General features: G+C 37.2%; 1 protein-coding gene across 1 annotated transcript in view; it reads right to left on the bottom strand.

Annotated features, from left to right (window-relative positions):
* IRAG2 (inositol 1,4,5-triphosphate receptor associated 2) overlaps positions 1 to 22009 on the bottom strand; it is a 135275-nt gene extending 113266 nt beyond the window's left edge. The window contains exons 1-2 of the mRNA XM_042946085.1: positions 21439 to 22009; positions 15219 to 15329 (exon numbers count right to left, since the gene is read on the bottom strand). Of these exons, the coding sequence (XP_042802019.1) occupies positions 15219 to 15329; positions 21439 to 22009 (682 nt within the window). The remainder of the gene's footprint in view (positions 1 to 15218; positions 15330 to 21438) is intronic.
* Between the last annotated feature and the right edge of the window lie 4041 nt (positions 22010 to 26050).

Below are 26050 nucleotides of genomic sequence, written 5' to 3'. Positions count from 1 at the left end.
AAGTGATCAAGATTTTAAATCCTGATATGTAGTATTAAGAACACAACATCACTGCTGTTGTATGTCTGTGAAAATATAGAACTTGAATAATCAAGAGAAAATATCATTCTACGAAGTAACTGGCCTATACGCCTCAAAAAATTCAAGGTCATAAAAGACAAGGAATTGAGAAATTCTCCAGATGTAAGGAAACTAATGAGCTTTGACAACTAAATATGTGAACTGAACTGGATCCTGGACCAGGAAACCAAAAAGCTATAAAGTATATGTTTGGGACAACTGAGAATATTTGAACATAGAACTTTGAATTAAATCATAGTATTGTAATAATGTTAAACATCCTGATTTTGATCATTATTCTGTAGTCATGCAAGCAAATGTCTTTATTTATCGGAAATACATTCTGATGTTCTTAGGGGTAAGAAGGCACAGTAACTGCAATCTACTCTTAAGTGATCAGAAACACAATCAAGCTTTTATCTCGCTTCTCCTTTGGAAGGAAGACCTAAGACAGCCAAATAGTTGATGAAGCAGGGGAGTTGTTTTTTTTTTTTTTTTATCAATTATTCCAGCTGATAAATTAGGAAGGAATGATAGAATATCACCATTTGCAACACCTAACGAGAGAATAGATGTAGGCTTTATTAAAAAGAAAACCACAGACCCCAAATGATCTCACCTAGGCCAAGTCCCCAGACCAGAGCTCAATACCTAATCTAATTGCAGTTTCAATCTCCCCAGAAATGTAGTCTTCTTAACTGGTCAAGGAGGAATTTTCTGATGGGTACCAACGAGTCCACCACATAGGCCCTCTCCATCCCCTGAAGGAAGGAGAGGTATAATCTGCAACATCCCCTTCAATCCCTCCCAGTTCATGCACTCTTCCCCCTAAGGGAAAGTCACCTTGCTTGGAATAATTCTTTTCTTCTGCTAATATTCTTGCCCCACTCTCCTTATAAAAACCTTCTATATTGTACATCTGTGAATCCCTTGCTACTTGGTGGATGGAATGCTGCCTGATTCATAAATCATTTAATAATGTCAATTAGATCTTCAAATTTACTCAGTTGATTTTGTTTTTTAACAGATTTTGTGGCAGCAATGAGATCCAAAGCAAACTTCCAGTAGCATTTGGGGACAGTGAGAAACACAGACATAGTACGCACAAACCATCTGAGTCCACTGTCTTTCTTGTCATTTCCAGGGGTTGTGGGTAACTTCCTTAGTTCTGAGTTCTGCTCTATGTTGTGTTTAAGCTCCCAATCTAATTGGCTTTCCTTCACAGGGCAGGTCAGCTTGTGCTGGCAGAGAGTTATGCCCCAAGTCCAATTGAGCTGGCATATTTGTCTGAAGCCCAGTTGACCTAGCATATTTGCCCAGAGCCCAGTGGAGCTGGTGGTTCTGCCCAGAGCCCAAGTGATCTGGCAGAACGGTCTGCCTGGAGCTAAACTCTAGCCTTTCAGACCACAATTCCCATGGTGGAAAACTTGACCGAGTTCCACAGGAATTATTGCTGGTGCACATGTGTCTTCTTGTGGCCAGGACCCAGTATCATTTCTTGGTTACTACTGATACGTTAAGGTACACAATGTTTATTTGCTTTGTTTTGTGTAGATAAAGGAGCAGGAATCTCAGAAGCCAAAAAGATGCAAAACTTGGTAGGCATAGGTTGAGCATTCAAAGGCTGTTAGAGCAGTAGCCACCTCAAGAAGATTCCCATGACAGAATACATTGGTCACAGAATGAGTTAGATAGACACTAGGTCACTTGTCAAAATGCAAGGAAACTTCTGTACAACAAGGTATACTATAAAACACACATAAACCCCAACCCTGTGGCACATCCTTTTTAGGTATTAGTTTGGCCCTGAGAAAGCCACAGTCTTAGCTAATGGGATTTTTAAATTCTGAAGAGTCATGCATGCCACCTTCCTGCATACCTGCTTACTTTGTGCCTAAGAACTATAGTCCCAGAAATCTCAGCTATCTAGCAAAAATGACAAAACTGTACTGAGTTTGTTTCACATCCTGTGGAACTTGGCTTGGTAACTGTCAGGTTGGAGGCCTCAAAATAAGGCCAGACAGATATGTGAGTTGCACTTCATTTCCAGGTAGCTATGGCTGAACAGAAATAGGTTAACTCCATTTGCAGCTGGGGTCCTACCAAACTTCTCCCAGCCCTCAAGGATATTTTGGCCTAGAAATACAATGGCCATTATGAGGAACATTAGATAAGATTATTTAAGAAGTGCACTTGAAAGCAAGAGTTCCCAAATTAAATGGGAAACCTGTTTTAATTGGCATGCAGATGCCTCCAAAAGGTTTCAAACTTCCAGAGTAGTTCCACTGAAAGATTCATTAGAAAAGGCTAATGAAGAAGAGACAATATACCTAAAATAAGACTGTAAGACTGATGCAACCCCTACTGTTCCCCTCTATCCTTTGAGAAATCATCCTAGCAATCCTATATCTGAATTGCCTTTCCACTCTAAAGAGCCTATTAACCAGTTACATTTTAAAATAAGACCATTCATGGGTGCCTGTGTGGCTCAGGCTCTTAAGCATCTGACTCAATTTTGGCTCAGGTCATGATCTCATGTTCGCGGGTTTGAGCCCTGCGTCATCCTCTGCACTGTCAGCACAGTATTCTCTCTCTCCCTCTCTCCCTGCCCCTCCCCTGCTCATGTTCTCTCTAAAAGTAAACATTTTTTCAATAAAAATAAATAAAATAAGACCATTCAGCGCTATCACAGATCCTCATCAGGCATTGGCCAAAGGCTGAACTAGGGGTCGTAGCTAAGTGTCTGACTTCAGCTCAGGTCTTGACTTCATGGTTAGTGGGTTCAAGCCTTGCACTGGACTCTGTGCTGACAGCTCAGAGACTGGAGCCTGCTTCGGATTCTGTGTCTCCCCCTCTCTCTGTCTTTCCCCTGCTCACATGCTGTTTCTCTCTCAAAAATAAGCATTAAAAATGTTTTTAAACAAAAAGATTAAAAGAAAGAATTTCCTAAACTCAGGAAGGATCCTCAAGGGTTTTTCTAAATAGATTACCTCCTGAGTCCATTCAAAAGACAGAAGTAAAAATTCATGTTTTCCTTCTTTCCCAAATCCAGACCCATTGGTTACTGATTCTTTGTCTCCTAGAAATAACTTTCTTTCTTTCTTGTCTCATTTTATGTTCTAATGAAGAAAGCTAAAGGGATTACATTTTATCAACACTCCATCTCTGCTGTTTTTCTGGTAGGCCCCATTCACTTATGTATTTTGCATATTTTGCCTCTGAATAAGCCAAAGGAACTATGTTCCCCACTTCAAGGGGTGATGATAGAAGCAGAAAAATGCTTGCCTTTAGCCCAGAAGGCTTACCTACAGCCTGTATAGTTTTGATAATACATGCTGGTTGCTATGTTCTTAAAGGGTCTCATGACTGCCTGTACTTCTCACCAATAGTTAAAATTGAGCTGACTCATAAAGCACCAGAGAGCTCTTACAAAAGTAGCTTTATGAATAGAAATTTGAAGAAAATATTTATGATCTAATACTCCCTGCATCTCCCCTCTCTGAGCACTAAGCATATAACCAACCAGCTTCATACAGCAAAAGTGTAGCTCTTTCTGCCCGTTGGGTCCTGTTCCTGTGCTACCTAAATAAACTTACTGGGGAGGAGTTAAGATGGCAAAGAGGTAGGAAGAACCTGGACTTTCCTTATACCTCAAACACAACTGTATTGAGGTCAGATCACTTGGAACACCCAGGAAATCAATCTAAGAACAGGCAGAAGGATGTCCACGGTTCGAGGGAGACAGCATTACAGGTGTGAGGTTTATTTTAACAAACAAGTCAAAGCACACCTAGTTAAAGGTCCAAACACTCTGCATTGCAAGCAAAGAGGAGCTCCGCAGAGGACTGACCAGTGGGAAAGAGTAGCCAATATGCAACAGCAGAGTGCACACAGCATACACCAGAAACACTTACTGAAGTCCCAGCCCTGGACAGTGTATGACCCTTTTCTTTTTTTCTTTTTTTCTTTTTGTTTTTTTTAATTTTTTTTTTAACGTTTATTTATTTTTGAGATAGAGACAGAGCATGAACAGGGGAGGGTCAGAGAGAGAGAGAAGGAGACACAGAATCTGAAACAGGCTCCAGGCCCCAAGCCGTCAGCACAGAGCCCAACGCGGGGCTCGAACTCACGGACCGCGAGATCATGACCTGAGCCGAAGTTGGACACTTAACCGACGGAGCCACCCAGGTGTCCCATGACCCTTTTCTAATAGAGCATTACTCTCAGGTGCAGGAAAGATAGCAAGCTTTCAAAACACACAAAAGACAAAACTTAGCCAAAATGGCAACATGGAGGAGTTATCCCCAAAAGAAAGGTCAAGAAAAAAATCATAACCAGGGACTTGCTCAAAACAGATATAAGCATATCTGAACGAGAATTTAGAACAACCGTCCTAAAGCTACTAGCTGGGCTTGAGAAAAAGCAAAGAAGACCCCAGAGAAACCCTTGTGCAAAGATGAAAGACCTAAAAACTAGTCAGGCTGAAATAAAAAATGCTATCACTCAGGTGCAAAACTGACTGGATATAGTTACGACGAGCATTGAAGAAGCAAGAGGAGAGAATAGGTGATCTAGAAGATAAAATTATGGAAAATACAAAGCTGAAAAGAAGAAGGAAAGAAAACTATTAGATCACAAAGGTAGACTTAGGGAATTCAGCAATTCCATAAAGCAAAATAACATCCATACCATAGGAGTCCCAGAAGAAGAGTGGGAAAAGGGGGCAGAAGGTTTATCTGAGTAAATTATAGCTAAGAACTTCCCTAATCTGGGGAAGGAAACAAGCATTCAAGCCCAAGAGGCACAGAGAACCCTCCTCAAAAATCAACAAAAACAAGTCAGTTAAGTGTCTGGCTCTTGGTTTCGTTCAGGTTGTGTTCTCACGGTTTGTGGGTTTTGGGGATTGAGTCCTATGTCAGGGTCTGCACTGACAGTATAGAGCCTTCTTGAGATTCCCTCTCTCTCTGCCCCTCTCCTGATTGCTCTCTCTCTCTCTGAAAATAGACAAACTTAAAAAAATGAATGGGTTAACCAAGAAATTAAAGAAGAAATTAAAAATATATGGAAGCAGATGAAATGGCAACACAACAGTCCAAAATCTTTGGGATGCAGCAAAAGCAGTCCTAAGAGGAAGTTTATTGCAATCCAGTCTTATCTCAAGAAGCAAGAAAGGTCCAAATATACAACCTAACTTTGAACCTAAAGGAACTAGAAAAGGAACAGGAAATAAAACCTAAAGCCAGAAGAAGGGAAATAAATATTATAGCAGAAATAAAATGATATAGCAAAACAAAACAAAACAGTAGAACAGATCAATGAAACTAAGAGTAGTTTCTTTGAAAATTGATAAACCCCCAGGCCAACTTATCAAAAAGAGAAAGGACCCAAATGGATAAAATCATGAAGGAAAGAGGAGAGTTTACAACCAACACCACAGAAATACAAACAATTGTACAAGAATACTGTGAAAAACTATATGCCAACAAACTGGGCAATCTGGAGGAAATGGACAAATTACTAGAAACTCACAAACTACCGAAACTGAAACAGGAAGAAATAGAAAATTTGAACAGAACCATAACCAGAAAAGAAATTGAATAAAAAATCTCCCAACAAACAAGTCTCGGGCCCAGTGGCTTCCCAAGGGATTTCTACCAGACATTTAAAGGAGAGAGAAACTTTTCCAAAAAAATAAAAATGGAAGGAAAACTTCTAAACTCATTTTACAAAGCCAGCATTACCTCGATTGCAAAACCAAAGACCCCACTAAAAAGGAGAATTACATGCCAATATCCCTGAGGAACATGGATGCAAAAATTCTCAATAAAATACTGGAAAATTGAATTCAACAGTACCAATAAACAAATCATTCTCCATGATCATGTAGGATGTATTCCTGGGCTGTAGGGTGGTTCAATATTCACAAATCAGTCAACATGATACAACAGTAAAAGAACCATATGATCCTGTTAATAGATCCAAAAAAGCACTTGACAAAACACAGCATCCATTCTTGATAAAAACCCTCAACAAAGTAGGGATAGATGGAATATGCCTCAATATCATAAAGGCCAGATACAAAAGACCCACACTAATATCATCCTCAATGGGGAAAAACAGAACCTCTCCCCTACAATCAGGAACAAGACAAGGATGTCCATTCTCACCATTACTATTTAACATAGTACTGGAAGTCTTAGCCTCAGCAGTTAGACAACAAAAAGAAACAAAAGGCATTCACATTGGCAAGGAAGAAGTCAAACTTTCACTCTTTGCAGATGACATGATACTTTATGTAGAAACCCCAAAAGATTCCACCAAAAAATTCTTAGGACTACTGCATGAATTCAGCTACATCACAGGATATAAAATCGACACACAGAAATCTGTTGCATTTCTATACATCAATAGCAAAGCAGCAGAAAAAGAAATCAAGAAATCGATCCCATTTGCAATTGCACCCAAAACAAGAAGATACCTAGGAATAAACGTAACTAAAGAAGTAAAAGAGCTATACCCTGAAAACTATAGAACAGAACACTTATGAAAGAAATTGAAGAGGACACAAAGAAATGGAAAATATTCCATGTTCATGGATTGGAAGAACATTGCTAAAATAACTATACTACCCAAAGAAATATACACTTTTAATGCAATCTCTATTAAAATACCACCAGCATTTTTCACAGAGCTAGAAAAAACAATCCTAAATTTTATATGGAACCACAAAAGACCCCAAATAGCCAAAGCAATACTGAAAAAGAAAAACAAATTTGGAGGCATGATTCCAGATTTCAAGCTATATTACAAAGCTATAGTCATCAAGACAGTATGGTACTGGCACAAAAGCAGACATATAGATCAAAGGGACAGAACAGAAAACCAAGAAATGGACCCACAGCTATATGGTCAACTAATCTTTGACAAAGTGGAAAAGAATATCCAATGTAAACAAGTCTCCTTAACAAATGGTGTTGGGAAAACTGGATAACAACATGCAGAAGAATGAAACTGGACCACTTTCTTACACAATACTGAAAAATAAGATAAATGAAAGACCTAAATGTGAGACAGAAAGCCATCAAAATCCTAGAGGAAAACACAGGCAGCAACCTCTTTGGCCACAGCCAAAGCAACTTCTTACTAGGCACATTACCAAAGGCAGGGGAAACAAAAAACATGAACTATTAGGACTTCATCAAGATTAAAAGCTTTTGCATAGCAAAGGACACAATCAACAAAACTAAAAGGCAGCCTACAGAATGGAAGAAGATATTTGCAAAGGACATATCAGATAAAGGGTTAGGATCTAAAATCTATAAAGAATTTATCAAATTCAGCACCCCAAAAAACAAATAATCCAGTGAAGAAATGGGCAAAGAACATGAATAGGCCCTTTTCCAAAGAAGACATCCAGAGGACTAACAGATACATGAAAAGATGCTCAACATCCTTCGTCAGCGAAATACAAATCAAAACCACAATGAGATACCACTTCATACCTGTCAGAATGGCTAAAATTAACAAACAAGTGTTGGTGAGGATGCAGAGAAAGGGGAACCTTCTTGCACTGATGGTGGGAATGTAAACTCTGGAGAACATTATGGACATTTCTCAAAAAACTGAAAGTATGACTACCCTAAGATCCAGCAATGGCACTATTAGGTATTTACCCAAAGGATATAAAAATACAGATTCAAAAGGGTACATGCACCCCACTGTTTACAGCGGCATTATCAACAATAGCCAACCTATGGAGAGAGCCCAAAAGTCCATCAACTGATGATTGGATAAAGAAGATGTGGTGTACATGTATATGAATGTATATATATTCATTCATATATATAATGAAATATTCAGCTATCAAAAAGAATGAAGTCTTGTCATTTGGAATGATGTGGATAGAGCTAGGTTGTATTATGGTAAGCAAAATAAGTCATTTACAGAAAGACAAATACCACGTGATTTCACTAATATGTGGAATTTAAGAAACAACACAGATGAAATATGGAAAGTGGGGCAGGGGGTTGGGAAGAGGAGAGAGAAACATACTACAAGAGACTCCTAATGATGAAGAACAAACTGAGGGTTGATGGAGGAAGGTGCTAGGAGACTGGCTAGATGGCTGATGGGTATTGCAGAGGGCACTTGTGATGAGCACTGGGTGTTATATGTTAGTGATGAATCACTGAATTCTACTCCTGAAACCAATATTGCACTGTATGTTAATTAAATAAAATTTAAATTTAAAAAAATTGAATAAACTTACTAAGTTGCATGGTAAAATGACTGAAGAATTCTTTCTTGACTATTGCACTTAGTACTCCAGAAACAGGAGAGGCAAGAAAGTTAATCACTGAGTTTTGTCCTAGGCCCCAAACACCTGATAACAGTTAAGAAGAGCCAGATCCCAAACATGTTCAAGGACATTAGCTTCAAACAAATGCTGGCATCAGTACCCTTATCTTTGGTAATTTATGGAATAGCACTTATTGTTCACCTGACAATTGCCTTTGGCTGGACCCTACCCTGGATTTCTGGGGGAACATGCACCCTAGATTCTTTTTTTTTGTTTTTCAATTTTTTTTTTTTTTACCGTTTTTATTTATGAGACAGAGAGAGACAGAACATGAATGGGGGAGGGGCAGAGAGAGAGAGACACACAGAATCGGAAGCAGGCTCCAGACTCTGAGCCATCAGCCCAGAGCCCGACGTGGAGCTGGAACTCACGGACCTCGAGATCATGACCTGAGCTGAAGTCGGACGCTTAACCAACTGAACCACCCAGGCACCCCCCTAGATTCTCTTCTAATATAAACCCTTAGCAATGGTAAGACTCATTCTTCTCTCCTTTCCAAGTCTCCCAGTCTGCTGTTATCTGTCACTCACACTATCCAATAAATTCTGTTTTCACTTTCTCCAGCTCACATTTGATTTCTATCCTGCATAAAGCCAAGGACCCTCTTGGCTGGTCGTGTGGGACCCTCCCCTAGGTCCTCGTGTGGCATCCACATGGCTCCTGAAACAGAATGCTACGGGCACCAGTGACAGTCACAACAAAGTTTATTGCAATGAGAGGCAAGGCCGACCAATCGGTACCGACATTCTTGATCAGAGTGCGGCCTCGAACAGCAGGGGTACAGTTTTTATAGCCGACCACATCGTCTTATCATCACCTGGGAACAGAACAAAGAAATAGTTCCCAGATGGGGGTGGAAATAGTTCAGACCTTCTGCCATTAAGCCACAACCAGTTGACCTCCTTGACCCTGCCTCCGGCTCCATTTTTTCAAAGTTCTCAACATGCCCTTGCCCCAATCCAATCAAACACTAATCCAGTTGATTTTCCTTGAACTTTCTTTCCCTTGATTGATAGGACAAGGCTGTTATCTCTTAACCTATAGTGTCAAAACAAAGCTGTTATTTCTCAAGGCTACAGGTTAGCCCTACACTACAATTTAACCCTTACACTCAGACTCAGTCGGCCTGCATCGTTAAGAATGTTGTTTGGCTTTCTGCCTGCCTGGGACAGGGAGATTGTCAGTTCTTTCGCCAGCTTTCACTAGCTAGAGTAACTCTAAATCTTGTAAGGATATAACTTTTACACACTCTTAGAGAAAGCCTCTTGGGTCCATGAGGTTGTTTAATACTGCTAAAAATATTTATTGTGTGTCCCTGCTGAAAACTGAAAAGACATTTGAAAGGATTTAATAATTCTATACTCAGAAATTTGACTAAGTTCAAAGCTGATATTCAGAGCCTGATAAAATGTTTAGGTCTTTGCCCCTGAGCTAAGTGTACACAGAGAAAAAAAAAGACATTCTCATAGGTAGATGGGTGTGTCAGCCCTTTGATATCATCTAGGCAGCAATCAAATTCTTTCAGGAATTAAAAATAACTCCTCATTTTACAAATCTAGCCTTTACAGGACCAAGGATGTGGTTCCAGTAACAACTCAAGGACTATCAATCCTTTTACTGGAACCCAAACCTCCCATATTTCTTTCAAATAGTTTGTGTAAAAAATCTGCACTCCTCCTTCTAGAAGGAGCTTGATTTTTTTTTTTTTTCCATGTGCCTTTGGAATGTAAGTTTTCAATGTTCTACCTGGTCTTGTCTAGGAACTCTTATCTAGTCCACCTCTTTAAAATGTGAATTTCAGGGAGGTAATTCTTATCAAGAAAAAACAAAAGGGGGAAAGGCCATTTGGGACTTGACTTGCCAAAGAGAAATATAAAACTTAAATATCTTCTTTCTCCACAAATATTTTTTTTTAACTTTTTAAACATTTATTTTTGAGAGACAAAGAGAGACAGAGTAAGTGGGGGAGGGGCAGAGAGAGAAGGAAACACAGAATCCGAAGCAGACTCCAGGTTGAGCAAGCTGTCAGCACAGAGCCCAACACCAGGCTTGAGCCCACAAACCGTTAGATCATGACCTGAGCCGAAGTTGGACACTTAACCAACTGAGCCACCCAGGTGCCCCACTCCACAAATATTTTTAATAAGCTTTAGCCATCCAGAGAGATACCCTTAACTTACTTCATGTATTAGAAAAACTCAAACCCAACTTTTATAACTGGTGAATTTTGTAACTATTTCATGGCAGTTATTTTAAAATTGAAGCTATAAGTTCTATCTGTTCACATGTGTCTCCGTGTGTTTATTGCAGGTAAGTGGGGTTTTCTACCTCTGGATGATACTGCTTTGTAAAAGAGCTCTATTTAGTTGATTTAAAGGCAAGTGCCAAGTGCTTGTAAGAATTGTGCATTCTAAAACTCTCAAAGATAGAAACTAACCCAAATGCTTCTCAAGTTCACATGATTTGGAAAGATATTTGATATAAAAGCTAGCTTAAGGTTGATGGTTTAATTAAAAGACATGTATTTAGAATTATCAACATTAAACATAAAGCAATTGAAGTTTACTAGCCAAAGAAGTTTGTATTAACTCTTACAAGATCTTCAAGAAAAAAAATAATAGCTTAGGATAATGGCTGAATTTTTCTACTGTTTATTGAAGTTTCTGTGGGTAATCTAAACATAATTTTTAAAGACAAGTAAATTAAATAGAGGTAAGATAGAAGTTTATAAATGAACTTTTAAGCAATATTTATGTCTACTTCTAGTTTTCCCAATTTCTTTTTGATAACTGAAAAGCTTAAAGTTTTGCTTAGTTGGGTTAAATGAGGAATTAAGTTCATTAAATATCTAGATAATTTCCAAATCAGACAAATACTAAATCTAGATTTATCCACTTTTAGCTTCTCATTACATAATCTAAATGACACTTAGATGTGTTAGTGCTATATTGAAAAACTGAAAAGCGCAAATGCTTTTAGAAATTATGAAGTGTATTCACAAAGTTTCAAATTTAAAGAATGCTGGTATAACAGTTCACAATTGCTTAATTCTTAAGCTTTCATTAGAAATTAAGGCTTCTAAGGGTTAAGAATTTTAACTAATATATGTAATTAAAGCTCCTAGAAATAATAAGGAAAACATCTCTATGCCAGGAAAGTAGGATGCATTTTTAGTACGAGAAGGTATGAAAAAAATGGATATGCATTTTTTATTGAGGGAGGAGAAAGTAATTTTGTTCCAAAGGGAATCTGGTTGCCTGAAAAGGAAAAAAAAAAAAAAAAAAAAAAAAAGGACAAAATTGGAATGTAAAAAAGAAAGTTATAGAGGGGCACATGGATGGCTCTGTCGGTTAAGTGTCCGACTTCAGCTCAGGTCATGATCTCATGGTACGTGGGTTTGAACCCGGCTTTGGGCTCTGTGCTGACAGCTCAGAGACAGGAGTCTGCTTCAGATTCAGGGTCTTCCTCTCTCTCTCTCTCTGCTCCTTCCCCATTCATGTTCTGTCTCTTTCTCTCTCAAAAACAAACAAACATAAAAAAAAAAAAAGAATAAAGCTATAAAAGGTCTATGGAAAAAGAATATTTGGAAAGAAAATTTTAATGTGTGGTCAAACTAAGAATATAATTAACTTATTTAAAAACGAATTTTAGTATCTAAAGCTGGTACAAAATTAAAATTTGGTTTCTCTCTTTTAACAGGACAAAGTGTTCTTGGACTTTTGGTCTGCTTTTGATAACAAATTATAAAAAGTTTTTTACTTTCCAAGTATTTTCATAAAATGTGATCCTTTTTAGGGAAGAGCTTTCAAACCCTTTAAAAATAAATATTTTTGGTAAATTTTCCCCAAATCAAGTACTATCTGAAGTCTTTTTGACCTGCAATAGTCCCAAGGATTTGTTAAACTAATCAGGCTTATTGGGTATGGAACTGACAAGGGAAACATTGCCAAATAAGTCACACTAAGCCTTTATTGTAGCTGAAAGACTGTGGCACATGTGGATGGAATCCATTCTGCTTTTGCCAAAGGAAAAAAAAAAGGCCCCTCATTGTTAGCCTTTTGCCATCCTGATGTCCTTGTAACATGGCATCAGTCTGCTCCTGCTCAGAAATTAAGGTGGGCAAAAAAAAATGGCCTAAAAGCAAAGATCAGTGGGGCTATGGGAAACCCAAGACAGCTGCTTGTTTTTTTGTGTGTTTTTGTGTTTTTGACAAACCCCATTTTTTGGTTTTGGTACTCCTTCACCCACCACAGGGCATTTAAGATCATTCAAATTATGAATAGACATTATAGGGGGACTTCAATAATATTGTTAAAACAGTCTACCCAAACATGTCTGACTTATCAGGTCCATAATCCTAGAAAACCGTTTTTGTTCCCAGAGGCCTCAGACTTCCTCCCTCTGTACACCTTGAACACCTGCAGCTAGACTTCATTTAACCACCGCTTAGCGTGGATTATCAACATGTTCTTGCTATTGGATGTATGTCTTCTGTATGGGTTGAAGCCTTTCTCTCAAGTAAAGCTAATGCCCACATGGTAGAAAAGATACTGTTAGAAAATATGGGACATTCCTCCTATAATCTCCATTGACCAAGGTACCCACTTCACTGGGCAAATCCTATGAACCTTAACAAAAACCTCGTAAACCTCTTAGAAGTCTATCAGTATACAACCTTCTGTTGGTCCCTTGTTTCCTCATGCTAGTACGACCAGCCACTGTAGATTAGATGTCTTCTCTAACCTCCCTGGTACATTATATTCTCTGGAAAACATTTGATCCATGTTTGTAGCTGCTTACCAACAAGCAAATGATCTCCCTAAGACTGGAAGACCAGAAAAAGAACAAAGAGGATGACGGACTTAAAAACTGCAAACCTAAAGTTATAACCTGTGAATATCACAAAGAATCGAGAAAACAATGTCATGACCCGTGAATACCACACAGAAGGTCAACTACAGAGCAGCAGCTGAGAGTAGAGCTAGTGCCTTAAATTTTTATCACACCTCTCAGTTCAGTGGAGAGTCTGATCCAAAGTGGGAGAATTGTTTAAAAATTCCAAAATGGCATTTCTTAGGCCAAGTTCCCAAACTAGGGTTCAATACATAATCTAATTGCAGTTTCAACCTCCCCCAGATACAGTCTTACCCAGTCAGTCAGAAATTTTCTGATGGGAACCAAGGAGTCTGCCATAGGGGCTCTCTCCTCCCCCAAAGGAAGATGAGATAACTTGCCTGATAAGACCTCCTGCTCTTCCCCTAAGGGAAAGTGACCTTACCCAGAACAATTTTTTTTTTTTTTTGGCTAATAACTTTCTTTACCTACTCTCCTTCCTATAAAAAACTTCCATTTTGTACATCTCCTCTGAACTCTCCTCTACTTGCTGATGGGATGTTGCCCGATGCCTGAATCATTTAATGAAGTCCATAAGATCTTCCAATTTACTCATTTAAAAAAATTTTTAACAGTCTTCAATCATCAATAGTTTTGCCCTCTGATAAAAATACATAGCACCATCTATGTAGAATTCTTGTCAAAAAATAAATAAACCAAACCTTTATCTGATCAAACCTCTAAAGATAGGGGACAGAGAAACAGGTTAAGTGTTCCCACAGATACACAATGACCACAATTTGGAAACTATGAGAAAGTAGAACCAATTTTGTTAACAAGTCAAAATACAAAAAGAGATATAGGAAAGGTACAGGTAGATAAGGCAGGCAACTAATTACAATTAAGCTTTCTTAGATACCGATTTTTGAACACCGACAAGATATTTGATATTAAGAAGTTATGTTACATTTTTAATCGCGACAGTAGCATTGTAGTCATATTTAAAATCAGTCTTCATGTTTTAAAAATATGTATTGAAATATTTACAGATGAAATAATGTGAGGTTTTAGACTTATCATAAAACAATGCTGAGTTGAGGAAAGGAAAATGGGTTGGGTTAAAAAATGAAACCTAATTGGGGCACCTCGGTGGCTAGGTTAAGCTTCTGACCTCAGCTCAGGTCATGACCTCACAGTTTGTGGGATGGATCCCTGCTGTCATCACAGCGCCCACTTCGGATCCTCTGTCCCTCTTTCTGTCCCTCCTCTGCTTGCATTCTTTCTAATAAACGTTTTAAAAAAAATAAAACATAATTGCGCTGACATATAAGGGTTCATCACATTCTATTTCTGTCTATGTTTGAAATGTTAACACAGTTAAAAGAAATTTTAATCCAAATTAAAAAAAAACAGTGATAAATGAAATTTTGTAAAGTTATACAACAGAACCCACTAATTATGGTTACTCAAAGAAGTAACATCACTGATATATTTCCCTCTCCTTTTGTTGAGCTGTGTATTATTACTACAACGAGCACAAGTTATTTATGTACTAAAAATTACTTGTGGACATTTTAAAAGGAACATATGTCTAAAAAAGCAGAAGTGAAAATCTAAAATTAACAATTTTGAGCTAAACTTTGTACAGTGGTTTTATAAATTTGAGGTATATATTTCCTGTAAGGCATCACTGATGACTTAGTAGTTCCAATGGTTGGAGTTAGTGTCAAAAAAAAAAAAAAAAATCATTCAAGACACTGGTAAAGTATGCAAAATAGGTATTAAGAAATTACAAGGAAATAACCAACACCTAAATAGTCATCCTTATTCCCAAATTAGGTTGCATCCATCACACAAACAACTACACAAGCACCACACATAAACCATTTCCCTTTCTCTCACAATAAAAAGCACAGATGACTTAAGGAGCACTACCAAATATTTCAGCAGATAATTTTCAACTTACCTCTGCATTTTGTGTCACATGCATGAAAAATACTTGTGAGTAACTCTTCACAAGTCCTCTTAGTGCTGTAGGTTACATCTTTCTTGACATTATCGTTTCCTAGTTTCCATCCTATTAGGAGAAAGTTTGCAAATCCAGGTGTTTTCTGTGCTATTTTGTTTTAATTTTAACAGAAGAGACAAATTTAAATAGCACTCTACAATACTGGTTGACTTGCATAGACAAAGCAAAAATTGATCTTGAACGTTTCATTATCAATTAAAAGAAAAAACGAGTAAGTTGTGTTCAAATAGAAAAGAGAAAGAAGGATTTGAGTTTTTGCCTGTAATATTAAAGGCATTCTGTGAAAAAGTAGTGTAACACAAATAGAAATATTTTATTCTTAATGTTTATCTTGAGAGAGAGCAAGAGCAAGCAGGGAAAGGGCAGAGAGAAAGAGCAAGAGAGAAAGAATCCCAGGCTCTGATAGTGCAGAGCCCGATGTGGGGCTTGAACTCATGAAACATGAGATCACAACTGGAGCTGAAACCAAGAGTTGGGCGCTTAACCGACTAAACCACCCAGGTGCCCCATAAGTAGAAATATTTAATATTTTTTTTAATGTTTATTTATTTTTGAGAGAGACAGAGCATGAGTGGGGGGAGGGGCAGAGAGAGAGAGAGAGAGAGAGAGAGAGAGAGACAGACAGACAGACAGACAGACAGAATATGAAGCAGGCTCCAGGCTCTGAGCTGCCAGCACAGAGCCTGATGCGGGGCCCAAACCGACAGACTCCAAGATCATGACCTGAGCCAAAATTGGTCGCTTAACCAACTGAGCCAGCCAGGCGCCCCTAAGTAGAAATATTTTAAAGACAGATAGAGGGAGAGCAAAAATTAGCTATACAGAAAACATGTCATCTTATATTATTTTGCTTTCTCACACCTAACATATACGGGATTCTGCAAGCAACTGCTAAGTAGAGTTCCTGAAATTTGCATTAAAATTGGCCTGCAAAATTTACATTCTCTTTTGGCTCACCTTACTGGTTCTACATGCTCTTATATGTTTTAGTCCTACACACACACACACACACACACACACACACACACACACACTTAAAATGGTAGTTTTTAGCAAGGCATCTGGGAACTTTATGAATTTTAACTCCCCTATATCTATGTATTTCCATTGTAACGTTCTAATTTTTCCAGAGAAAGTTTGTTTTCAGGTCAGTAGAGAAATACCAATGATTATGATTATAAATACAATCTGAAATTTCTATCAGGTTTTAATTAAAAGCATAGAAAATACTTACATTTCACATGCAAGATTTTCTTTTAAGAGAGGGGGAAAAAAAAGGGTAAGTCTTGCTAGAAGGTGGGAGAGTAGGATCCTGAGCTCACTTCCTCCCACAGACACAGCAAGGTGACAATTACAGTTGACCCTTGAACAACATGGGTCCACTTATATGTGGATTTTTAAAAATAGATATAGCACCAAAAAATATAGTACAATACTGTAAATGTATCTTCTCCTTATGATATCTTTAGTAACATTTTTCTCTAGCTTATTTTATTAGAAGAATATAGTATATGATACATATAACATACAAAATATACATTAATCAACCTTTTATGTTATTGGTAATGACCTGAGATACTGGCAGAGATCTTCCACAGCTAAAAGCATAAAAAGAAGGCCATCTTGAGAAGAGCAGGAGAGGGAGAGACACAGTAAAGAATCAAACCCCTGGTGTGGCACCAACCCATAATGAGGAGGTACAGGACAGGTGTGGAGTTCCTCCCTGAGAAGCTAGGGGATCAAGCCCCAAATCGGGCACCCTGGGTCCTAGGGACCTGTGTAGTGAAAACAATACTAAGTAGCAATACTTAGACAAAATACACTTTAAAACAAAGCCTGTAACAAGAAACAAGGAAGGGTATTACTAATTAAAAAGGGATAAGTCCAACAAGAGAATATAACAATTATAAATATCTATTCTCCCAATATAGGGCACCTAAATACATAAAACAACTATTAATAGACAAAGGAAGACATTGATGGTAACACAGTAATAGCATGGGACTTTAGCACCTCACTTATCAATGGATAGGTCATCCATACAGAAAAGTAATAAGGAAACAGCTTTAAATGACACATTATACCAGATGGAGTTAACAGATACAGAACATTCCATTCAAAAACAACAAAATACACATTCAAGTGCACATGGAATATTTTCCAAATTATATCTCATTAGGCCATGAAAGAAGTCCCAGTAAATTTAAGAAGACTGTATATCAAGTATATTTTTCAACCACAGAGCTATAAGTGTAGAAATCAATTACCAGGGGAAAAAAATGGAAAAAACGCAAATACTTGGAGACTAAACAACATGCTACTAACATCCTATGGGTCAATAAGGAAGTCAAAGAAGAAATCGAACAGTACCTGGAGACAAATGAAATTGGAAACACAATATCTTTGTTGGTTCAAAATCTTTGGGACTTAGCAAAAACAGTTCTAAGAAGGAAGTTTATGGCAATACAGGCCTACTTCAAGAAAGAAAAATGTCAAACAATCTAACTTTACACCTAAAGGAATTAGAAAAAAAAAAAAAAAAAGCCCAAAGGTAGAAGAAAGGAAATAATAAAGAGGAGAGGGAAAATAAATGAAATAGAGACTGGGAAAAAAAAAAAAAAAAAAAAAAAAAAAAAAAAAAAACAATAGAAAAGATGAAACTAAGAGCTAAAATCTTTGAAAACATTAACAAAATTGATGAACTTTTAGCCAGACTTATCCAAAAAAAAAAAAAAAGAGAGAAAGAAGACTCAAATAAAATCAGAAACAAAATAGAAGTTACATCTGATACCACAGAAATACAAAGAATTATAGGAGACTACTACAAAATATTATATACCAGCAAATTGAACAACCTAGAAAAAATAGATAAATTTCTAGAAACTTACAATCTCCCAAAACTGACAGGAAGAAATAGAAAATCTGAACAGACCACTTATTAATGAAATTGAGCCAGTAGTCAAAAGCTCCCAACAAACAAAAGTCCAGGAGCAGGTAGCTTCACAGTTGAATTCTACCAAACATAAAGATTTAATATCTATTCTTCTCATATTCCAAAAAAAAAAATAAATAAATAAAGCTTCCAGTTCATTCTACGAGGCCAGTATTACCCTAACACCAAAATCAAAGACACTACAAAAAAGGAAACTACAGACTAATATTTTTGATGAACATAGATGCAAAATCCTCAACAAAATATTAGCAAAATGAAGTCAATAGTATGTTAAAAGGACCATTCACCACAATCAAGTGGGATTTATTTCATGGATGATTCTATATGCACCTATCAATCCACGTGATACACCACATTAACAAAATGAAGGATAAAAACCGTATGATTATTTCAATAGATGCAGGAAAAGCATTTGACAAAGTACAAAATCCATTCATGATAAAAACGTCAACAAAGTAGGGTTAGTAGGTTTAGAGGGAACATATCTCAACATAGTTAAGGCCTTATATGAAAAACCCACAGCTAACATTAGACTCAGTGGTGAAAAATTGAGTCTTAGAACTTTTCCTCTAAGATCAGGAACAAGACAAGGATGTCTATTCTCACCACTTTTATTCAATATAGTACTGGAAGTTCTAGCCACAATCATCAGATAAGAAAAATAAAAGGCATCCAGATCGGTAAGGAAAAAAGTAAAACTGTCACTATTTCCAGATGACATCATACTATATACAGAAAACCCTAAAGACTACAGCAAAAACTCTTAGAAGTATAAATGAATTTAGTAAAGTCTCAGGATACAAAATCAACATACAGAAATCTGTTGCATTTCTATATACTAATACTAATAACAAAATAACAGAAAGAGAAATTAACAACCCAATTCACAGTTGTATCAAAAAAAAAAAAAAAATCCCTGGGAATAAATTTAACCAGAGGGGACATACCTGTAGTCTGAAAACTATAAGACATTGATCAAAGAAATTAAAAGCAATACCAATAAATGGAAAGATACACCATCCTCATGGATTATAAGAGTTAATATTGTTAAAATGTGCATACTACCCAATGAAATTCTGTAGATCTAGTGCAATCTCTCAAAATACTACTAATATTTTTCAAAGAACAAAAACAACAAATACTAAAATTTGTATGGAACCACAAGAGACCCCAAATAGTTCATGCAATCTTGAAAAAGAAGAACAAAGCTGGAGATACCCCAATTCTAGATTTCAAACTATCCTACAAAAGCTACAATAATCAAACCAGTATGGTACTGGCACAAAAACAGACACAGAGATCAATAGGACAGAAATGAAAGCCCAGAAATAAACCCAGACTTATATGGTCAATTAATATATAAAAAAGAGATAATAATACATAATAGGAAAAAGATAATCTCTTCAAGAAATGATACTGGGAAAACTGGACAACTATATGCAAAAAAAAAAAAAAAAAAAAAAAAAAAAAGAACTACAGCACTTCCTTACATCAGACACGAAAATAAACTTAAAGTGGATTAAGCATCAAATGTAAATGCTGAAACCATAAAAATCCTAAAAGAAAACACAGGCAGTAAACACTTGGACACTGACCTTAGCAATATTTTTCTGAATCTTTCTCCTCAGGATATGGAAACAAAATCAGATGTAAAGTATTGGGACCATGGCAAACTAAAAAGCTTTTGCACAGCTTAGAAAACTATCAACAAATGAAAAGGCAACATATTGAATGGGAGAAGATATTTGCAAATGATATATCCAATAAGAAGTTAATATCCAAAATATGTAAATAACTGAACTCCAAAAAACCAAATAATCCAATTAAAAAATGGTGAGAGGAACTGTTCCCAAAGATGATTCCCATCAATATGGCCAATGGACTCATGAAAAGATGCTTGACATCACTAATCATCAGAGATATACAAATCGAAACCACAATGAGATGTCACCTCACATCAGTCAGAATGGCTGATATCAAAAAGTCAAGAATAACAATTGCTGGGGAGGATGTGGAGAAAAGGGAGCTCTCATGAGCTGTTGGTAGGATTATAAACTGACACAGCCACTATGGAAAATAGTATGGAGTTTCCTCAAAAAAATAAAAATGGAAATAACTAATAATTGCACTTCTGGGTATTTATGCAAAGAAAACAAAACATTAAGTTGAAAAGATATATGCATGCCTATGTTTATCGCAGCATTATTTACAATGGCCAAGATATGAAAGCAATGTAAGTGTCTTCTGATAAATGATAAAGGAGATGTGGTGTGTGGATATAATATATATATGTATATATATGTATATGTGTGTGTGCGTGTGTGTATATGTGTGTGTGTGTGTGTATATATATACATATATATATATATGTATATATATATCCAATAGAATATTACTCAGCCATAAAAAAGAATAAAATATTGCCATTCAGGATAACACGGATGGACCTAGAAGGTATTATGTTAGGTGAACTAAGTCAAAGACAACACCCATATACTTTCACTTAAGTGTGGAATCTAAAAAACCAAATAGGGAGCACCTGGGTGACTCAGCTGGTTGAGTGACTCTTGATTTCGGCTCAGGTCATAATCTCAGACCTGAGTTAGAGCCTGGGTTAGAGCCTCTCATTGGTCTCTGTGCTGGCAGTGTGGAGCCTGCTTGGGATTCTCTCTCCCTCTCTTTGCCCCTCCTGCCCTCCCTCTTTCAAGATAATAAGCTTTAGAAAAAGTTAAAAAAAAAAAAAAAAAAGGAAATAGACTTAAAAAAATACAGAAAACAAATTAGTGATTGCCAGAGGGGAGATAGATGACAGGATAGGTGAAGTGGATTAAGAGGTACAAACTTTTAGTTCTAAAATAAATCATGGGGATGAAAAGTACAGCATAGGAAATATAGACAATAATATTGTAATAACTTTTCATGGTGACAGATGTTAACTACACTTATGAGGAGCATTTAATATATAATTGTTGAATCACTATGTTGTACATCTGAAATTAATAGGTCAACCATATATCAATTAAAACAAACTTTTTTAAAAAAAATAATTTAAAAAAAAAGAAAAAAAGAAAAGCATACTTTAAAACGGAAAGATGGATGCTTCCATCCAGGTTTTAATCATGTGGGTTGGGTAGCTCAGGTGTTCAGAAAGTGATATGCTTATTCCTTTATTGGAAGAACAAACATTAAAAGATGAATATTTACCAGCTTCGTTTAGAGATAAGTTTTTCCCCACTGAATCCTGAGAAGTAAAGCATTCAGAGCGCTTTTCAGAGGTTGAATCAAAGTCAAGTATTAAGGCACTTAAGTTATTTTCACTAGAATAGTTATTCAAATCCTTGTTAGAGAAGGGCTCCCCTTTCCTGGTCTGTGATACCAAAGATGTGTAATGCTGAGAGCTCTGTGATCTTGGCCTTGAGAGGTTTTCTGAACTTGTGAAGGGAACAGAGTGTGTTGCATTCTCAGGAGAGCCGAGAGGAGAAACGGTTAGGGTTCTTGGAGACGTTATTTGAGGATATGAAATGAAGGCATCGTCTTTCTCAGAATGTGAGAAACGGTTGTTGGGCCAGGGAATAGCAGCAGCCATTTTCGTCAGGACCTCTTCAAAATCTTTCTTGAAGTTAGTCTGTGGACCGTCAAAACGGCTAGATTGGTATTTGATAATCTGTTGAATCGGATCTGAAATCTCTTCTCTCTTTTGGATGGCTCTGATTTTTCTGCAAATGCTTTCCACTGGGTTATGTCGCTTGTCGGTTACCTTTCTTGCAGAGGCCATTGTTGACCTTCCTCCAATTATGCAGATGAAGTGACTAAAGTGCAGGTAAAAGTAGACATGTTTTGTTTTGTTTTAAGTTAGCATTGTCCTAACAATAATTTAGCAGTGCTATTTATTCCTAAATCAGCTTTGGAGGGATTAAGATGTCTTTATGGAAAACAGTTCAAAGGTTCCTCAAAAAGTTAAAAATAGAACTGCCCTGCAATCCATCAATTACAGTACTGGGTATTCACCAAAGGATACAAAAATACAGATTCAAAGGGGTACATGTACCCCGATGTTTACAGCAGCATTATCAAGGATAGCCAAACTATGGAAAGAGCCCAAATGTCCATCCACTGAAGAATGGATAAAGAAGATGTGGCAGATATTTATATAATAGATTACTCAGCCATCAAAAAGAATGAAATCTGGCCATTTGCAATAATGTGAATGGAGCTGGAGTGTATTATGCTTAGCGAAATAAGTCCATCAGAGAAAGATCATATGATTTCACTCATATGTGGAATTTATGAAACAAAACATATGAACAGAGGGGAAAGAAAAAAAGAGAGAGAGGAAAGCAAACCACAAGAGACTCTTTACAATAGAGAAAAAAAAGACTGGGGGTTGATGGAAGGGAGGTGAGAGGGGGGATGGGCTAAATGGGTGATGGGTCTTAAGGAGGACACTTGTGATAAGCACTGGGTATTATACATAAGTGATGAATCACTAAATTCTACTCCTGAAACCAATATTATATATTTTTTTCTTTAAATTCAGGTTAGTCAACATATAGTATATCTTTAAACAATTGGTTTAAACAACTTTCCATGTGTTTAACTTTGGCACTCAAATTCTTAGAAAATAACAACAGCTAACAAACATAAAGTACTTACCACCTGCCAGGTTTCGTACTAAATTCTTTATATGTATAAACGCATTTCATTCTCAAAGCCACCCTATGAGGTAAACATTACTATTATCTCCATTTTCCAGCAAAGACAGAGTAAGAGACAAACCCAAATTCACCCCAGATAGGTGCTGGAGCTCAGATTTGAACCCAGGCATCCTGCTCCAGAGGCTAGACTCCTAACCATACAGCTTTACATTTACAGTATGTCACATATGATGGTGAGGCTGCAGACAGCTCACATTTGAGTACTTGTCCTGGTTCTCATCTGTCACGAACTTACAAAATATGCCCTATATTGGCCATTTCACATGTATCTAAACTTCCCAGAAACCTGTCAGATGTGGAAATATTCCTTTTACATGTAACAAAACAGAGGCTCAAAGAGGTCGAGTAGCTTGCTAATAATTACATCTCTAAGATTTGAACCAAGAAGGTGTCTGACTCCAGCATAATTTTCTTTAATGGCAAGATATAGGATTAAAAAAAAAAAAAAAGCATGATCTCACTTCTTATAAGATAGTAATTAGGGAATTTGAAAATAAATCCAAAATTTTGCCTAAAGCTGGCAAAATTTAAATTGATCTAGGTCAAGAGTTACCATAGTTTGAATAGTTACAAAGAGCTGGTTACAGAGAGTTTGAACGTGATGATTTTTAGAACCTTAAAAAGATTTCCATTCATGGATCTCTTTTTAAAAATACCCTCATAGAAAATGAACAAAAGGTACAGAAATTTTAAGAAGAACTATAATTGGAAAGGGTATTTTAGAAAGACTGGTATTTAGAAGAAGACACTCAAAAATCCTCACAATCTGGCTTCATTTTACTTCAAGATGACAGACACCTGCTGCAGCCAATGAGGCTCCTACAAGTAGAATCCTTTACTATTTAAGGTAATGATCATCTTTGAACCTTTAAACTTAACAAACCTTTGAACTTAACAATAGCCTCCTTTCTGTATATTCAAGGGTGATCTTTCAATGCCAGACCCAAATGCCAAAAAAAAATTTCTCTGTGGAAATTCTGGATTCAGGGTATGCTCACTGGACTCTACTTTCTGATCTCTCCTAGGCTTTATAATAATTGCCCTTTATGTTTGTCATTTCATTACATTTTATCCTCTCTCCTTGGATTGTTTAAACTGTGTATGCATAGGGCACCTGTGTGGTTCAGTTGGTTAAGCCTCTGACTTCGGCTCAGGTCATGATCTCACAGTTCACTCTTCGAGCCCCATGTTGGGCTCTGTACCGACAGCTCAGAGCCTGGACCCTGCTTCAGATTCTGTGTCTCCATCTCTCTCTGCCCCTCCCCTGCTCGTTTTTAGTCTCTCTCTCTCACAAATAAACAAACATTTAAAAAAATGACATGATAAATTATATCAAAATTTTTAAAAAATAAACTGTATGCCTGTTTCCTCAAAACACTTATAATTCTTGTATTCAAAAACCATGATGCTATTCTTTTCTAGCTACACAGTACATTTTTGTTGGCATCACTGATAATCCAGTCATAAATCACACACACAATTACCAGGCTTGTGGACTGGTACCCTAGCTGCTCTTTTGACCCTCAACTACTCACAGCTACCACTTTCTCTGGATAATTTCCCCTGGCTGCTCATTGCTTAACTGGGAGGTTGGAAGTGATGTAGAGGGAATGACAGAAGAGAATTCACCTGTGCACACACATGCTTTGAATCTACAGCTAACTGGGGCACCTGGATGGCTCAGTCGTTTAAACTTCCAACTTAGGCTCAGGTCACCATCTCACGGTTCATGGGTTCCAGCCCCACACACCCTGTGCTGACAGCTCACTGACCTACAGCCTGCTTCTGATTCTGTCTCCCTCTCTCTGTCCCTCCCCCACTCATGCTCTGTCTCTGTCTCTCAAAAAACAAACATTAAAAATTTTTAAAAAGGGGGGTGGGGCACCTGGGTGGCTCAGTCAGTTGAGTGTCTGACTTCGGCTCAGGTCATGATCTCATAGTTCATGAGTTCAAGCCCTGCATCGGGCTATGTGCTGACAACTCAGAGCCTGGAGCCTGCTTCAGATTCTGTGTCTCCCTCTCTTTCTGTGCCGCTCCCCCATTCACTCTGTGTCTCTCTGTCTCAAAAATAAATAAAAACATTAAAGAAAAAAAATAAATCTACAGCTGTGGTGAGGACACAGCAGGAGCCATCTGATTTCCTTGAGTCAAGTAAAGAGTCTTATAAGACTGATTAAGTATCTGTCAATATTCTCAATATGAAATGACTGTGCTTCCCTTCAAGAGCTAGAGAATGGAAGCAAAGGTTGGATATGCAGCTAATAAAAAGCCTAAAACTGGAACCTCAAACTCTCAGATCCTGTCTACCCTCCTTGTTGAACACTGAGGCGGGAAGTTGTTCAAGCCACAATGAAGGGCTTTGCCTTGTGGGCATTTGCGACTATTCCAGATTAATGTTCCTAGCATTTCTACTTGTTTTTCTAAGGCATTTTTCTCCTTTTACCATCTGTTTCCTAAACTCCCATGACTCACCTAAGTGACCTCCACTCCGTGGTTTATAAACTAAATCTTATAAAGAGTACACTTAAGACCCTGGCTCTTCATGAGCTAACGAACGTTCACAACACCAACTTGTTTTGCTTTTTTTAATATAAAGCAGAACATTTGAATTCAATAAGTAAGATGTGATAAAGATTTCAAAATTTGGGCTACCTCCTCCATATATGGCCTGGAAACATCTCCAGTCTGTCCTGTCCAAACCTCTTTTTTAGTTCTAGATCTCAATAGAAAAGATTAGCTGCAATCTGCTGTAATACTTAAAAATACAAGTCTAACTTGTGCAATAACTCTTTTTGAAAACATACTAACTGCAAATTAAAAACTGAAAGTTAATTATACTTGCAGGATTGGTTACTTGGAGGTCTCTCTTTTAAAAGCAATTTCTTCTTTATCTGTTTTAGCAGACTGAATATTTACAGTGGATGGTACACTTGTAGAAATCCCAATGGCAAAAAGTGTTTTTCCCAAGTTTATTATTTTTAGTAATCTCTAAACCCAGTGTGGGGCTCTAACTTACAACCCTGAGATCAAGGGTCACATGCTCCTCCATCTGAACCATCCAGGTGCCCCAAGAAGTACTTTTGTTTTTAAATTCTCTGAAT

The sequence above is a fragment of the Panthera leo genome, chromosome B4, assembly GCF_018350215.1.
Source record: "Panthera leo isolate Ple1 chromosome B4, P.leo_Ple1_pat1.1, whole genome shotgun sequence".
NCBI lineage: Eukaryota > Metazoa > Chordata > Mammalia > Carnivora > Felidae > Panthera > Panthera leo.
This window is presented reverse-complemented; position numbering and strand designations above follow the sequence as displayed.